Source organism: Scedosporium apiospermum, assembly GCF_000732125.1.
Source record: "Scedosporium apiospermum strain IHEM 14462 chromosome Unknown SEQ_SAPIO_0093, whole genome shotgun sequence".
Classification (NCBI taxonomy): domain Eukaryota; kingdom Fungi; phylum Ascomycota; class Sordariomycetes; order Microascales; family Microascaceae; genus Scedosporium; species Scedosporium apiospermum.
In genome coordinates this window covers 46,893-63,080 of record NW_015971794.1, presented here as the reverse complement: position 1 = coordinate 63,080, position 16,188 = coordinate 46,893, and the positions used below count along the sequence as shown (strand labels likewise).

General features: G+C 52.4%; 4 protein-coding genes and 1 pseudogene across 4 annotated transcripts; 2 read left to right on the top strand and 3 right to left on the bottom strand.

The window, feature by feature from the left end:
* Positions 1 to 2,661: 2,661 nt before the first annotated feature.
* SAPIO_CDS4563 (uncharacterized protein) lies at positions 2,662 to 3,385 on the top strand (the record flags this gene model as incomplete). The annotated part of the gene is made up of 2 exons (XM_016787083.1): positions 2,662 to 2,890; positions 3,111 to 3,385. The coding sequence occupies 2 exons, from the start codon at positions 2,662 to 2,664 to the stop codon at positions 3,383 to 3,385; spliced, it is 504 nt and encodes a 167-aa protein (XP_016643192.1).
* An 845-nt stretch (positions 3,386 to 4,230) lies between these two features.
* On the bottom strand, positions 4,231 to 5,367 carry SAPIO_CDS4562 (annotated as a pseudogene; the record flags this gene model as incomplete).
* A 2,708-nt stretch (positions 5,368 to 8,075) lies between these two features.
* Positions 8,076 to 10,351, bottom strand: SAPIO_CDS4561 (ABC1 family protein; the record flags this gene model as incomplete). Its single annotated transcript, XM_016787082.1, has 3 exons — positions 8,076 to 8,120; positions 8,198 to 9,685; positions 9,764 to 10,351. 3 exons carry the CDS (start codon positions 10,349 to 10,351, stop codon positions 8,076 to 8,078), a joined length of 2,121 nt encoding a protein of 706 aa, XP_016643191.1.
* A 645-nt stretch (positions 10,352 to 10,996) lies between these two features.
* On the bottom strand, positions 10,997 to 12,347 carry SAPIO_CDS4560 (uncharacterized protein; the record flags this gene model as incomplete). The annotated part of the gene is made up of 4 exons (XM_016787081.1): positions 10,997 to 11,365; positions 11,475 to 11,818; positions 12,016 to 12,155; positions 12,223 to 12,347. The coding sequence occupies 4 exons, from the start codon at positions 12,345 to 12,347 to the stop codon at positions 10,997 to 10,999; spliced, it is 978 nt and encodes a 325-aa protein (XP_016643190.1).
* Positions 12,348 to 13,698: 1,351 nt separating this feature from the next.
* Positions 13,699 to 14,923, top strand: SAPIO_CDS4559 (Zinc alcohol dehydrogenase; the record flags this gene model as incomplete). The annotated part of the gene is made up of 3 exons (XM_016787080.1): positions 13,699 to 14,334; positions 14,409 to 14,771; positions 14,861 to 14,923. 3 exons carry the CDS (start codon positions 13,699 to 13,701, stop codon positions 14,921 to 14,923), a joined length of 1,062 nt encoding a protein of 353 aa, XP_016643189.1.
* Positions 14,924 to 16,188: the final 1,265 nt, after the last annotated feature.

Genomic DNA, 16,188 nt, shown 5'->3' with positions numbered 1-16,188 from the left:
GGCCACCTTATCGAAGGGGGAAAGAGACAAGATCTTCTCGGATCGAGGAGAGGATCAACACTCTCTAAAAAGGGATCGGATTCGATGGTCTGGTTGCACCCGCGTTCATCTAATCCAGGGTTTGCTGCTAGCCGTCATATTTTTATCATTTAAGCCAAGATCGAAAGCCTCGAAAGTGTTAGGCGAGGACTACGAAGCCACTGGGATGCTACACTACGGAAGTATGCACCAGCGAGAACGGTAGATGCCCACGCGCCCGTGGTGGAGCGGAGTCAACGAGACGAGTACACTACGAAGTAGGCTCTCTCATCCTAGTATAGCGCCATGTACGTATTGCCCGGCACGCAGGACGGAATGATCGAGGCAAGTTCCACTGCGACCACGGAACGATGAACTGTCTCGCTGCAGCACAAAGTACCCACGCATACTTGCCCATCGTTAAAATCCCACGCTCGGTCTCTGCGGTGATCATCGTTGTCCTCCATGATCGGCCGATCCTTTGGAGATTCCCTCGTTCCTGAAATCAGTTGGTTGGATCTCTCTACTTCGTGTGCATGCCAATAAAGCGCAAAAACACTAACTTGACGGGAAATAGGCTAGGCCAAGATCCCTGTCCAATGGACCGTGATGGAGGGTTAGGTTTGGCTTGATTTTTTTTTTCTTCTCCCTGGGTCTCCAGTTTTCCTGCAATGCCGAGTGTTTCTCGGACATAGCAACCCGGTCCATTTTCCTTCCTGGGAAGTGGTGGGTTTCACTGCCTTGGGATCCTATGAGACTCGCATCCGATCCAGGAAGAGTTTTCTTCTTTTTTCTTCCCCCTCCCCTCTTTTTCCCCCACCGAATCGTTTTATCTCATCTTATCAGATCATCAGATAAAATTGATCCAATTTTGCTAGGGTGCGCCACCGCTGTACCTCGTGTCCAACAACCCAATCACCCCCGCGCAATTTCCCGGTTTGGAACGTGGCGTTCTCGTCTACCCTAACTAAACGACACCACCCTACATATTATGCACACCACACCGCACAGGGTACACAGCTGCTTGTTACTCGAGAACCAACGGATCGCCTCTGGAGCTATGGGAGTGTTGTGATTAAAGCTGGTGGATAGTATCGGGTACAAGAATGAGAAAGTACCTCTCTATCAAAACACGTCCACCACCAGCATCACCACTTTGAGTACTGTTGTGGTTGCCCAGCTTACCCCCACCTTTCGCCAACAACCCTGCCTGCCCAGACCAAGTCCTGTTCTTGTCACATTTCCAAGTGCACGCCTCCCAAAGCTTCGGGGGCTTCCCTCACCTGCATCGCAGCCACACCTGGCGCTTGGGATTCGATATTTCCCAGGTCCAAGAGCTCTCCGGAGTCCCACATACACAGATCCACATGGCTGTAATCCTTTCCTGTCTGCCCACCGTCATCACTTCGTACTCGATGCTGTCTTCTCAACCGAGGGATCTCCTGTGTAACCTCTTGCGCACACCTTGACACCTTCCTTGCCAAGCTGCACTGGTGGACGGAATGCGCTATACCCTCCTTGGAAGATCAAGCACCTTATATGGGCTAATAGATGCGGAACCCCCCTGGCATATGAGGTCAGGAGACTCGTCAACAATCGATTCTTAGGGCAACCAGTTTCTGTCTGAATACAAGAGGTACTGCGAAGTCGGAGCTCACAATTGACCCTTTCCAGGCACACTAACACCTTGGCCAACCCCTTCACAGCTCGCGTTTTGTCACACATCTAGAGACGAGAGCGGACTGATCGAAACAGAACTCTGATCATCAGCCTAGCCCGTTCAATCTCCCCAATTTGGACAGAACAAGGATACTCCGCCCCAACTCTCCAGCCTGCGAGATCGCGATATACTTCGAATACGTAATATGCAACCCACTCAAGCTGGGCAAGGGCCCGTCCCTCCATCTGTCGGAGAGCTTGAACCCCACATATTCACTGCCCAGCACGCACCCAAGCTATATTTCCAGGCAAGAATATATAATCGTCCCACCATGGAGCCGAGGCGTGCCAAGACGTACACGCACACGCTCACCTTCTTCCAGGGGTTGGGGGCGAGATAGACATGAACCGTCAACCTAAGTCGGGTACGGCGACGGGAATGGATCGCATTTTCATGGCTTTGGTATCGGAATTGGAGACAAATGTACCTGTACCTTGCGTGAGAAGCCACTTTCCTAGAGTAGAATGCCAAGAATGACTACTTCGTACCCTCCCACCCAGCAGGAGGTGGACGGACTCGGACTTGGTGCTGCCGTGGACCTGTACTGAATTTCCTTAGTCTCACAAGGAAAGAAAACAAAAAGAGCCCCTAGTCCAACCCCCAAAGGTCCCCGAGAGGTAGTATCTTCCTTGCTTGTCATAGCAGGGCCTGCACTACTGGTAATAGGTAGCTTCCATTACTAGCTCCGAGGTTGTTTAATCTTAGGAGCCCCTCTAGTCCTGCTCGCACTTGGGCTTCTCGAAATCCTTTTATCCCGCCCTCCCGCTGCTTGTAGTACTCCACCCCCCCAAGCTTTCCTGCCACTATCTTCCCCCAAGAACATATAGCTACCTCTACATCAATCTTGCATCGCAAGCTCCTTTTCATACTTCACATCATCCGACCTTAATCTTTCTTCCCTCTTCTCACCAATACCTCCCAAGATGAAGATCTCCGCCGTCGTCCTCAGCGCCGTCGCCCTCGTCGCCGCCCAAAAGGCCGAGGATTACTTCCCCGAGTGCTCCATCTCCTGTCTCCAGGACTCTGTCTCCGCCGCCTCGGACTGCTCCTTCACGGATGCCTGGTGCGTCTGCGTCCAGGCCACCTACGAGGCCATCACCGGCCATGCCACCCCTTGCGTCATGACCAAGTGTGGTGCCGATAAGGCTATCGGTAAGTCTCCCGTATTTCCTGTCGCGTTACCCTACCCCATGTTTCTCCATTGATCTACATGGGAAGGTGGATGCAGTTGCTTCGGAATGTTCCGAGATGCGCCCCTTCTCTCAAGGACTCCATGATCCTTGGTGGCCTCCTCCCCCAGAATAATCTACAACGCAAGACAACTTTATTTGAATGTTGACGATCAATGTGTGCTAAACGCCAAAATCTCCAGTCGAGGTCCTCCCCGCCGCCATCCCCTACTGCTCCGCCGCCTCCGCCGCCCACAGCGCCGCCACCGCCTCTCCCTCCAGCCCCTCAGACTCCCAGAACACCGATGCCCCCAAGGCCGACACCACCGACGCCCCTACCTCCGCCGCTTCCGCCGTCGACGCCACCTCCAGCGGCGCCGCGCCCACCGGCAGCTCCGAGGCGGACAGCGCTGCCGCTGGCCTCGCTGTCCCCGCCATCCTTGGCATGCTTGCCATTGGTGCCGTGGCTGCTTTCTAAGCTGGATGACCTGGCTGTGTCGATCCGGATGCGAAAAGTTCTTTCTTTCTTGGGGGCTTTTGAACTGGCCCTCTAGGTGGGGGAGGGGGGATTATTTAATGAATCTTGGGGAGGGAAATTTGAATGGCTCTTGTGTGAAGCTCGGAACCATTCCCCCCTTGAAGCCGAATTTGGATGTCGGATGTACTATTCTTCTGTATGCCCTTGCGCATGACCATGTCCTGGGATGCTGTCTGTGTATATTGAGGCATTGTAATACAAAAAGTGATACCAGACAATTGATCCATACCTGTGTGTAAATGCATGGTACATACACATCTCTTGCGAAATCTGGTTCGGCGAAGTGACGCACAGGGGATGAAAACCAACATGATAATGCGAGCATATATGTGCCGAGTATCAAAGCTGTAAGAACTTTTTAGTATTTACCTTCCAATCCCAACCCGAGCCATCGCCAACGTCTCTTCGTGATAGATCCGCCCTCGTAAACGAAAGTAAAAACACAAGGGAAAAAAAAGCAAAGAAAAATATAACAAAAACGTGTCGGTATCTGGCCCATCAACCCGGGCAAAGAACGCCCGACGCCATATTCTCGTCCAAAACAAAAGAAACGCCGTCCCTTATTCGTGAAACTCCCGGTATGGGGTCGGCAGCGGAAATATTAATTGGTGTCCCTTTCCATCGTGTTTCCCTTTACGCCTTCCTTTCTTCTTGGGCTGACATGGTCTTTTCCCCCAATTCACATGTGCCGCCGTCATCCTCACCGACTCCTTTCTCGCGCAGATGGCGCAGAACTGCCCACCTGGGGTCGTCATCCGTGACTCCTTCCACCTTGCAACTTGCGCTTATATTCTCACATTCTGGTAATCTTGGGGGTTGTAATGATAAGCGTTCTGTGCCTTATTAGGAATCTCACCCGGGTCCCTCTGTGACGGCAATTCAACAGCATATCCCTTGTTGTCGATGGGCGGCGTCGAGAACCTCGCCTGCGGGGTTTGTTGTTGTTGTTGCTGTTGCTGTTGACTCCCATCATAGGACGGATTGTGCTGGTGACTCCACCTCTGGTCGGCGGCTCCTTGGATCGACGATCGCGAATATGAAGATGTGCCCGAATCTCTGTTGGGATGGTGCTGGAAGCCGGGAGAGACCTGAGGGTGGTAGAAGTCACCAGGCATCTCGACGGGCATGGTCTGCTGCAGGGGCGGAGGCGGGGTCATGCGCTGTTGGTTGTGGAGGGATGAGGTGCCCGTCATCTGGTAGTACAGCTGAGGGGAATGTTGCGATTGGCTCATGCGCGACTGCAGGCCGGGCGACAGAGGCGGCTGCTGGTACTGCAAGGGGGGAAGACCAGGGGAACCTAGATTCGCGGCGTTGGATCTGTCGTTGGGGTTGATCGTCTTGAGCTTGCCTTCGTAAATCATGGCTTTCAGGACGCCGGCGTCGAGGAGTTCGGCCTTCTTGATGATGCGCTGGACCATTTCTTTGCTGGCGGCCTTGAGTTGGCTCTTGACGAAGCCCACGACAGCGATGTTGCAGCGGATCTCAATGTCTTCGCGAAGATACAAGCCGTCGGAGGGCACGCCCAGTTCGGACATGCCGATCTCGAGCGGCTCGGGCGGTTCGACGCCCGGCTGGTTCCCGGCAATGCGATACTTGTTCCTGAGATCGACGCTCATGGGGGCGTAGATGTGTGTCTGCAGGCCCCAAGGCATGTCGTGGAAGCAGCCGTTGAAGCTAATCTTGCCCGATCCCATCTTGCCCATGCCGGGGATGTATTGGATGCGCTCGGTGATCTCGTACCATGTCGAGTAGAACTCGTCGGCGGCAGCGTTGCGAGGCGCGGGGATGGGCTTATGCTCGAGGACGAGAGGGTTGAGGGTGATGACTTCGCTGTGGCTGTGGAGAATGTCGATGGCGAGTTGGCGCGGGATGAAGCCCGGAATCGGGGTGATGGTCGTGAAGACTTCCTTTTTGCGCAACATGGCTGCGGCGCAGAGATCGGTGGATTTGCGAGGGGGAGGGGTAGGACCGGAGGAGAGGAAAGAAATCGCTAATCGTATCGGGCTCGATCGATTTACAATATATCGGTCGGAAGCCTACGAGGTAAGGGTCGTTCGGTGGTATGGTATGGTACGTAATGTTCAAGAGCGCAAAAGAGGCGAGGTGGAGGAATAAAGTTAGGGACAATGCAAAATGCACCTGGGGCAAGTAAAGGGTAACAATAACGGCGTCCGCGTTGTTTCACGCAGGGGGGATGGAAGGTAGAAGATGGAACATAGAAGATGGAAGCAAGCAAAGAAGACCCAACGCAGGGGCGGTGTACGAAGTAATGGATGAAACAATGCCAACCTGCCAAGTCGGGGTCGATCACAGCCGTTGTTGGTCCGGGGTAGTATTCGCTGCCCTATATTAAGGTTTTGTTTGCTGGTCCTTTGAAGGTTTGGCGCAAGGATTTGCGCTCAGTTGGTTCGAGAGAGGGAACGAATAAGACGAGTCCGAAGGAATCGAGGAGAGGAAAGGAAAGCAAAGGAAAGGAAAAAAGGGATGCAGCTTGAGGACAAAAAGGCGCAGCGCACGACGACGCGTGGCGGCGAGACCCGGTCGAGGGTTGGACCGTAGGAGCGACAGAGACTTGATCAATATGACGAGCAACCAAGCGGTTGAATTGTATTGGAGAGAATCCGAAGGGCTCAAGTGCTGCTGATGCAACTCCAATGCCCGCGCTTGCAATGCAACTTGAACATTGAAAGTTAATGCCAGGCGGCGAGGAGCTACTGCACTACGAACTCCACACACTACACTTGACTAAACTGCACTACCTCGCTCGTACCTTACGCAACGAGGGAAGACCGGGAAGACCTGCAGTGGATAGTACAGCATCAATGTCACCAATGTCTCAGGGAAGGTCCAAGGCGGGCGGGCGGCGGGCGGGGAAGAAACGTGAACGTGGACAAGGCAAGAGCAACCGTTGAGGCTCTCGGAGATGTCTTCCCGGTCGTCTCACGTCATCAATTGCCCAACATTTTTCTGAATTCGAACTTGCCAAGCCGAAAAGGCATTCGCACAACGCTAGTGTCGGGGAGGGAGATGTCCGCTTTCAATCATCATCATCATCATCTTCTTTTTCCATTTTATTTTTCGAATTATTTTATTTCGGACTTTAAAGGACAGAATTTACGAGGCGGAATGAGTCTGGATCCTGGATCCAGGTGAGGGGTGACGGTGAGGGGTCGTGGCGATTAAGACATGCCATCGTGTTGATAATAAGGTTCGGCACGGTCGGCACTCTATCTTGTTAGGTTTCAATGGCTTGTTGGTGCTAGATTACGACTTTGTCCGCTTCAGCATCATGTTCGATTGCGGGGGGAGATTGTCGAGGATTTGCAGGGTCCTTGTTACCATGTCGCTGGTTTCGATTCGGAGACCGAATGCTATTGATATTGATATTGATGCTTTGATCTTTTTCAAAGAGCCCATTTGATTCATTTCCTTTCCGTGGAACTTATTTCGTCCTTCTTTCTCTTGCTGTATTAGACTCTTGGCCGTTCGTATTCAGTTATTGTCTTTACAAAGACCCAGAATAGACTCTGGTCATGTCTTAGCCAGCTTGAGTTATTGATTTGACGCCCTACGAAGCCACCAATAGTGACGTTGGTTTCCTAAAGCGCCTGGCCAAACACACAGTTGATTGATCAATAAATCGTGCTGTTGCAAACTAGGCTCCCGGAAAGGTACCAAGATATTACGTCGAGATCCATATCGAGTGTTGCAGCTGCGAGTGAAGGACGAGGCGGAGCCGGGAACATGTGTAGCCGAATATTCCATTTTGAGGCAGTGTATGCTCTATTTCTGGAACTCGTACAATACGATTTTATTTCACTTTTATTTCATTTTTTTTTCTTCCTCCTTCTTCAGTTTGTTTGTTTGTTAGCAGTTCCCGGTCGGAACCTCTCAAATCAATTCCTCCCCTCATTCTCATGCAGCCATGATGTCTGTCAGACATCGACCCGATGCGCCGGCTCAACGCGAAGCTCAGCACCCTACTTGTGCCTCGTCCATAGTTGGAACCAATCCCCATCAGATCGGATCCCCCATTCCGGGACAGCCTGCTAAAAAGCAATGTTGTGATCGTCGCTCTCCCCGGTTCTGTCCATCTTTGGAATCTCACTGCATGCATATTCTTCTGTGCCACCCTTCTACAGTTTCGTTCACCCATAGTTTCGTTGGTCGATCAGAGCTACTCCTGGGTGCGGCTGATGAGATATTTGACCGCGCACGTCTATCTTGGGAGTCGAGAATGAATCAGATGAGATGAATTGAGTCCTTTACGCCTGCCCCAGAACACCCAAGGTGCCAGACCTCCGCCCGTCCTCTGCCGCCCCCTATCCACCTTCAGCCGTCTAGCGTGTCCATCTATAGGTTGCCGTCTATTAGTACAAGAAAAAGAACAAAGGGAAAAAAAAAAAAAAAGGAGAGAGTCCAAGCTCCCATACATGCTCCCGCAGGCCCATTGACATAACCGTCCATCTATCTAGGCCCCCCCAGCCTTCGTTGTAAAACAGTTGATGGGATACAACCGACTGTAGTGACATGCAACAACTGTCCAAAAAGCCCCATCATGCCATATCCCGATGCACATGTCTGAAATGTAGTAATAACGCATGTTGTTTGGGGTTTTCGCGATTTCAATTTATACATTAGGAGAGAGGAGATCATATTTCACGCATCGCTCGACCTATCAAGGAACAAATCGTTAGCAAAGACAGGGGAGGAAGAGGCGGTGAACAAATTAGGGATCGTAGGTGGGCTTACATCTTCAACGCTGGCCTGTAAGAAACGTCTCGTCTCTAGGCCCATCCATATCAAAATCACAGAAAAGTCTCCCGACTTCGCCATCTCCGCGCCGCTCTGCGCACTAAGCTGTCTCAAGATCGGCAACGAGCTGCGCAACAGGTCCGCGTTGGGGTTTAAATTCCTGCCGATGCCCTCGAGCAGCAGGATGCTAATGACGACGTTGACGAAATCGCCCTCCAACCGCACGTGGTGGTTCCTCACCATGGCGAGCACGCGCTGCAGGATATCACCGAGCTTAATGTTGCCCAGCGCCAGCGTTCGGCCCTTGACGTCCAGCACGAGGTGCTGCATCTTGAGAGCGAAAACGTCCTGGTCGATGACGTCCTCGGGCTGTCGGCACCGCTCGCACATGAGATTCCCCGCCTTGTACCCGTCGAATTCCGCCACCGCTCGGAAGAGGTCGAGAAAGTTTTGCCGGTTCGTCGAGTTGAGCTCCGTCACGAGGCCGGCGTCGATGAAGATGAGCTGCGGTCGATAGCCCTCCTTCTCGAGCTTCTCGAGCTCCGACAGCCAGGATTTAGGATCCTTGTTCCGCAGGTGCGGTTCGAGGCGTGAGCGAACGTGTTCCGTTGCGTCGTCGGATGGTGGACTCGGCGGTAAGTCGTCGGCCGCCGTTGCCGGCTTCCGGAGCCGTGGGATCTCGGGCTGCGCCGGCTGGTAGAAACGCACCATAATATTTCCAGGGTGCAAGTCGGCGTGAACAAAGTTATCTAATAGGAGCATCCGAAGGAACGCGTCGAGTCCTTCGTCAGCGATGTCCGTCCGGAAGACGCCACCACCATAGTCGAGGAATGCCGAGAGCGGGATGCCATTTGCGAACTCTTCGACAAGGACGTTTCTAGTCGTGAGCTCAGGGTAAGGGTACGGAAACCACGCCGTTGTGCGGTCCTTGAAATTTTGACGGAAGCGAGCCAAGTTGGCAGCTTCTATCCGCAGATCAAGCTGGAGTTTCATCATATCCCCGAAATTCTCGACTTCGTCCGGTAGGGACAGCCATTCTATGGACGGAATGAGGTTGAGCACCCGCGCGAAGAAGCCCATGATGCGAAGATCTCGTCGTACTATTCTCTCGACGTTGGGATGTAACACTTTGACGGCGACGTAATGTGACGGTACCCTCTGCGGAGACTGCTTCAAGATATGCTGGACGCTGCGGACAACATCCTGCCGAAGGTTCCACGGTTCTTCCTCGAGATCGGTGTCGCTGGGCAGAGCCAAGTCCGGCTTTAGCTTGGCCTTGTATACTTGGGCAATGGCGCCCACGCCCAGCGGCCTCTCGTCGAACTCGGCAAATATATCGTCAAAGTCTACCCCGCCAAACGCGACCTCGATCATTCGGCGAGTCATGGGCATCGAGTGCGCGGGGGCCTCCGAGTGGAGTTTTGACATGACTTCGCACATTTGCGTCGGGAAGATGTCTGTTCGTGAGGCCGCCCATTGCCCCAACTACGATCCATCACGGTTCCTTTGTCAATTCCTCCGGCTCAATATGAACAAGAGATTCAACAGGGGTCCTGGACTTACCTTAATGAATGCCGGGCCTGCCCACTCCATAGAGTGTACCAGAAATCCGTACCACCACAGCGCACCGCTCCGCTCATTGTCGCGATCGGGTTGCCGTTTTCCCAGCCATATCGCTGGCACCGCAGCCAACACTGGGACGAAGATAAACGTAAGGTGTAGGAACCGCGCGCCAGTATTTATGGGCTCCCAGATATAATAATCAAGAAAGTAGAGCACCCGGTACAGCACCCTTAATATCGGGTTTTCCTTGTTCTTTCCCCTTTCTGCCTTTTTCGTTTTCAATTCGGTCCGCGACGACTCGAGAAGTCGTGTTTCCCAGGTTATGTCAACCGGTTCATCGCCATCTTCCGAAAGATCGACGAAGGCGAGCGCGCCGAGACCCGCAACGTTCGCGGTCGAGAAGAGAATAGTAGAGGCAAGTGTTGGCCGTCGAGGGTTATTTGCCCACCGCCATCGCCACGTGCTGTAACCTCGTCTACAGCAGTTGCGTGAGCGGAGCGACCGGAGGGAGAAGTTTAGGATCGCGGTCGGATGCTTTCGGAGAATTGAGCGAGGGAACACGCGGCAAAGGAGAAACGCCGGCCCCATCTCGTCTCAGGGATGAGGGTGAACTGGGAGGAGAAACGAATGTCCATCGAGTGTCACCAAAGCTTCGTCATCGGGTGCAACATGGGACTCGAGAAGAAATGGGCACGAATATGCGTTTTTCGCAGGTAGTCAGTCGCCGCCCTTCGCAGTGAAGCGTCTCCCTCGTCATTCCGAAGGCAGCGCCCAATAATCTGCGTTGCGTGTCACATGGTACTTAGAACCCTGCAGGAGTGACGTAGGAGAATGCACGTTCTTGGGTAAACAATGGGTAATATTCGGCCAACTTTTCTCATGTACTTCGTACTCAGTATTGCTTTGGACTGGACGGCGAAAGAGCAAAGACAGGGGCGAAGTGAAGAGAGAAACCTCACCGAGCGGTTGAATTCAATTGTCGAGATGTCCCTTTCTGGAGAGCACTTTGGAGATTCTAAAAGGATTGATGCTGCCCCCCTAATCATAGCGAAAACCTGGTTGGGCACTCTTTTCCGCGTGCGTACTCTGCGATTCTCGCCATGTGTCGCGTGTACTTGGCGTGTGAAACTTCGAGCTTCCTCTCTTACATGTGGCGCGCGGAACACTGATGCACTCTGACAATTCAAGTCTACTTCCAACAATGGCATCTCCATTCTCTCAAACCAGGCAGCGTTACACGTATTCATAACAAAGATAACCCCCCCTTGTATCCATAACATCACCGATCGTGGCATCCGGAATGACGCCTAAGGTCGTCAGGATATGGTCCAGCGTAGTCTCTCCGCCCTGATGGCTGTTATACTTGAATTGCTGCAGCTTGCGGATCTCTTCGCTCGGCGAGCCGAAGACAACAGCATCCTCCTCCTCGACGGTTCCAGGGTATTCGGGGAATCCAATGTCGGGTGATTGAAAACTAGGGCCACCCACGGCGTAAAGACGATTTTCGAGGTCCGCTTCTTGCCAATCCCACCAGATCTTATCAACCCAGGAGTGGTGGAGATAGAAGATGGGATCGGCAGGGGATGCCAGTGGGTCTCGCATCTAACGTGGGATGATGATCTCCGCTTAGCTTTTAGGTCTAGGAATTTCAGGGAAATAGGCTTCTAGGACACATAAGACCCTTGGGATGGATAGAGATCCGGCTACTCACCGATCCACCAACACCGCCGTGGCCCCCTCGATGAGGAGTCCCGTACACGCAAGGAAACATGTCTTCATATCTATCGAATGTTTGGCACTTATCGACTTCCTCTTGGGCCGACCAAAGCCCTGCCGTCTCGTTGACCATGCGGGAGACGCAATGCTCGCCAAGGCGAAATCCCGGGCCGATGGGGCTTGTGAGGTTCGCGAAGGGTCCGTCTGAGACACACTTTTTGTCGTCGATCCCGTAACCACCAAAGCCGAAATCAGCGTCAAAAATCGACGAGTTTCCGAAATTTCCCACCTCATTTGATTCGTCCCAGTACCTACAGAGCTCGTGGCCATCGCGCTTAGCTGGGGGAACACATTCCAACATGGCGAGCTACGTCATGGCAGGGAAAGCCTAACGAAATGGGACGGGATTTGGGGGATCTGGGGGAAGGGGGGCACGCACGGAAGTCCTCCATTGTAACCACATTCTTTGAGTAAGAGTTCGTGCGCATGGAGAAGGTAGCGATGATATGGAAAGAATACGCCCGTGGCATGGGTACCACGAGCATTGGCTTGATGGCTGAAAGCGAGCTCATCAAACTTGGTCTTGGCAGCCGGTAGGTTAAGAGATGCGGGCGTGTTCATGACGCATACCTCGGCGTTGAGGTAGGATTTCTTTTGATCATTCGACAGTGTGTGCCTGGAAAAGAGAAGAAAGGGGCTTTTTAGCAATCTCGACTGGACTTTCGTCTGGGGAGAGGTCTTACCAAGCTCGGCGTTGTGTTGGACTTGTACAGGCCCGGCGCCTAGGGCCTTGGCTAATGAGGACCGCTCCGGCCTCGATGACGAAGAGTATGACAAGAAGCAAGGCTACTGGGATCTTCGTAGCCATGTCAGCGACAGAGCTTATGGACCAAGCTTGCACGGGGAAAGTCATGTCAACCTTTCAGGGACCGACAGCCAAGGGCCTGCCACTTATACCCTTGAAAACAAAATGGCCCCGAGGATCTCCGAGAGAAACCGGAGGTGTGTAATGGCCCCAGGTGGGATTTTGTCAATAGTAAAGGACCGAATTGGGTATTGGACAGAGGCATCCTTCGTATGTCCGAGATCCGTGTTTTGGATCTACCTGTAACGCGTGGTGCAGAGGTATGATTTGACAAGCTGCTGGCCAAACTCGCTCTTGAGGCCAAGGCACGAAGACATTTCGGCCCATAAACAGACGCATTGGTGACTTCAGAGTCGCCTGCTCTGTCAAGTGCAAAGCCATACTTCCAGGCTAAGACGGTGGAAAACAGGCGGCATGATAGGAGTTATTCATGGTTTGCACGAATGGCATCACCTAGTCTCTCTAGGATCGTGCCGGACGAAGAGCTATACCTGCCATTGCCGGGGTGACGATGGACGGATAAACTTTATATATTAAGCGAGCTGCTGGCGATGCATGGGGTCCATGTATTCCTGTGTAGGTGTCCGAGCTGCTAACAAACTCTCATCGTCCTCCAGCTCCATTACGAGCCTGGTCGGCGTCTTCCACGGCACCAAGACACGAGACAAGAGCATCTAGTCAAAATATAGAGGCTGCCAGCCGGAGATCCACGGATCTGTTCCTGAGGCTACCGCGCCTGGACATCGGCCAGTCCCGGCGTCACATTGGACCTAGCGGAGCTGACAGAATCAGCCCTGGGCGAGGCTTGTAAAACTATCCCGAATAAAAGGCAAGGACCTGGTCCTTCTGCGACTGACAGAAACCTAAGGTGTCGCCATGCTCACGCTAAAACGGCTCGAGATGCTGCGTCATTCGATTTTGTATCAATGGGAGCATAGATGACGAGGCATTATTAACTCGAGGAATAAAACTCTCTCTAGGGGAAATCGTGAAATGATATCAACCATCGTCAATAATCCGTTAGCGGAACATCTATTGTCATCAAACTGACCTCGGTCAAGTCAGTATCGGGAGCGTTTGTGAAGGTGAGATGGAAAGGTCAATTCACATTGAATTCTGTAGCTGGTATGAGACAAACGATTCCACTGTCCAGCAGCTCGATCAATTAATCGATGGCACTGTACAACAACACCAGCGCCGAGATTTCCCCTGGCAACGACACTGAGCTCCCCGACAACGTAACTTTACAACCACTGCGAAATTAGTTGTACTGCACAAGTCCAATTCCGCCCAACAAACTCACAACCATCAATATTAACAACCGCCCCCAACAACCTTGGAACCAGACCACGCCATGGACACTCCAGCCAATGCCCTCCCCTCGACCATGAGGTCATGGATTGTCGGGAAGAACGGCCCGCCCGCAGACGCTCTCCAACTCGTGCCTGATGTCCCCGTACCCACCCCTCAAGGAGCTAACGCACTGATCAAGGTGGCCTACGTCTCTCTGAATCCAGCTGACCTTCAGTTCATGAAGAAGATCCCCACGCTTCTTCCCTTCCGACGGCGCCCTGTTCCGGGCCTTGATTTTTGCGGTGAAATTGTCGCGCTTGGTCCTTCAGCTACCGCGACAGCCGCAACCCACAAGTTCGAAGTGGGAAGTGTCGTTTGTGGAGCTATCCCCGCGGGGAGCGTCGCCGTTGGCGTTGGAACGCTAGCAGAGTACATTACCGTGCCGGTCGAGATCCTCTCGTTGAAGCCGGATGATCTGTCAGATGCTGCTAGCTCCGGGTTAGGGATAGCTGGGCAGACGGCGGCACTTGTGATGAGCGAGGCCAACGTACAACCCGGCCAGAGGGTCCTCATTAACGGAGCTAGCGGGGGTGTAGGGACATTTCTTTGCCAGATAGTTACTGCTCGCGGCGGAGTGGTCACAGCAGTTTGCTCCGGCTCCAATGCCGGGCTGGTACGGAAGTTGGGAGCGGTTGAGGTATGCTCTCTAGCCTCCGGCCCTAATATGGCTGCGGCACCAACGGTCCCTTTGGACGTCTATTAAACGAACAGCAGGTTGTGGACTATATACTGAACAGCCCTGTCTACTACCATCTCGAGACGGAGTACAGTGATAATCCATTTGACGTAATCATTGATTGCGTCGGCAATCAGTTCCTCTACGACATGTGCGAACCTTACCTCAAGCCGACTGGCATCTTCTTGAATATCGTCGGCGGGGCCACCGAAGGGGTTGTCCCTTGGGTCAAGGGAACGCTCTGGCCCAAATTTCTTGGGGGTACTCCCCGCCGGTACAAGATCCTAGCTCTCATGCCGAGCGGTAACCTTCAGCGCGAGGTAGTGCAATGGGTAAACGACGGACTCGTGCAGGACGTCCCCATCGACTCCCAGTTTGCCATGGAGGATGCTATCAAGGTGAGACCCCGGAGTTCGAAGATCTCCCTGCTCCCAGTGGATAATATTTTCCGGTGATGGCATTAATTGACAAATGATCCATGGCACAGGCATATGAAAAGTTGGAAACAAAAAGGGCTAAGGGGAAGATCATCGTCAAGGTGGCCTCTTGAGAAGGACTAGCTGGCGACAGAGAGGGGTGAGACGGACGAATTTGACAGTGTCTATCAGAAAAATCGGGAAACACGGGAACCTGCGTTCATGACCTTGTAATTTGATTCTGTATTTATTGTATTTATTGCATCTAATGACTATCCGAAACTTTGTACTTCGTAGTCTCTATCCAGCGATGCGCATCATGGCCATGGTTTTCTTGCACGGTGCTGGAACGCGGGATCGCTGGAACTATTGGTGAATTGATTCATCTCTCGATCATGCTCTTCGACGACTGCACCCTAACACGCCCCAATTAACATTCCATCACAGCGTAAATTGTCTGGAACCCTTCACGAAGCCGATAGCTTAAATACAATTCGGTGGGCCATCATCACAAGGAAACAGGGCATGGATTGCGACTCGTTTTTGGGTGCTCAAAAGCTGTATATAAACCGATAAGTAATCGGGACCTCAACAAAGTGTGTCTGTGGGGCGTGTGGCGTAGTGGTATCGCGTTTGCTTCGCATCAACATCGGAAATCCGATGGCGTCTGTAAAAGGTCACCGGTTCGATCCCGGTCACGTCCAATTAAGTTCTCTTTTTGCCTCCCAGCTAGAGTCTCCCACAATTTTTTTTTTCTCGACCAAATTCTTACTCTGTTCTTCTGAGATGGTTTATTGATTTCTTTTCATGTTCGGCTCCATTCTCCTTCTCTGGGTCATTCAATATCTTTCCATGTTTAAGAAGGCCGTGATCTGACACGTCAATAATAGCTATTGACCTTAACAGCCAGGCTTCATGTCCAACGCAATCTTCTCATGTAATTAATCGGAGGTGCCATAGAACCGGAGTATTGTATCATCTCATCAAATCTATGCATGAGGATCGATGAATACTTAAATCTAGAAAAGGCCCAAGACGCTTTGTCTGTGGCGTTGAGAGACGGAAATGTATCAAAAAAAGGTATGGGTGATTTGCCTGACATGCCCTTGCTCGATTATGTGCTTCAAGAGGAACTCAAATCTTCGGGGTTTACTGATGTAACTTATAGGTGGCAGCAAGCCAGGCTCACAGAGAATACGCTGCTACAACAGTCCAGCTTCCCATGTCCGCCAGTCCTTAGTGTAAGAGCACGGTTCTTGCAGTCGACCAGCACACAGGTGGGTGGGGCATTTACATATGATGTTGGGGCATAGCACATGTGAGTTCAAGATAAATTCTCCAGAACGGTGTGTGGTGGACTAATCGTCTATCACATGTATATTATGAATATATGAAATTC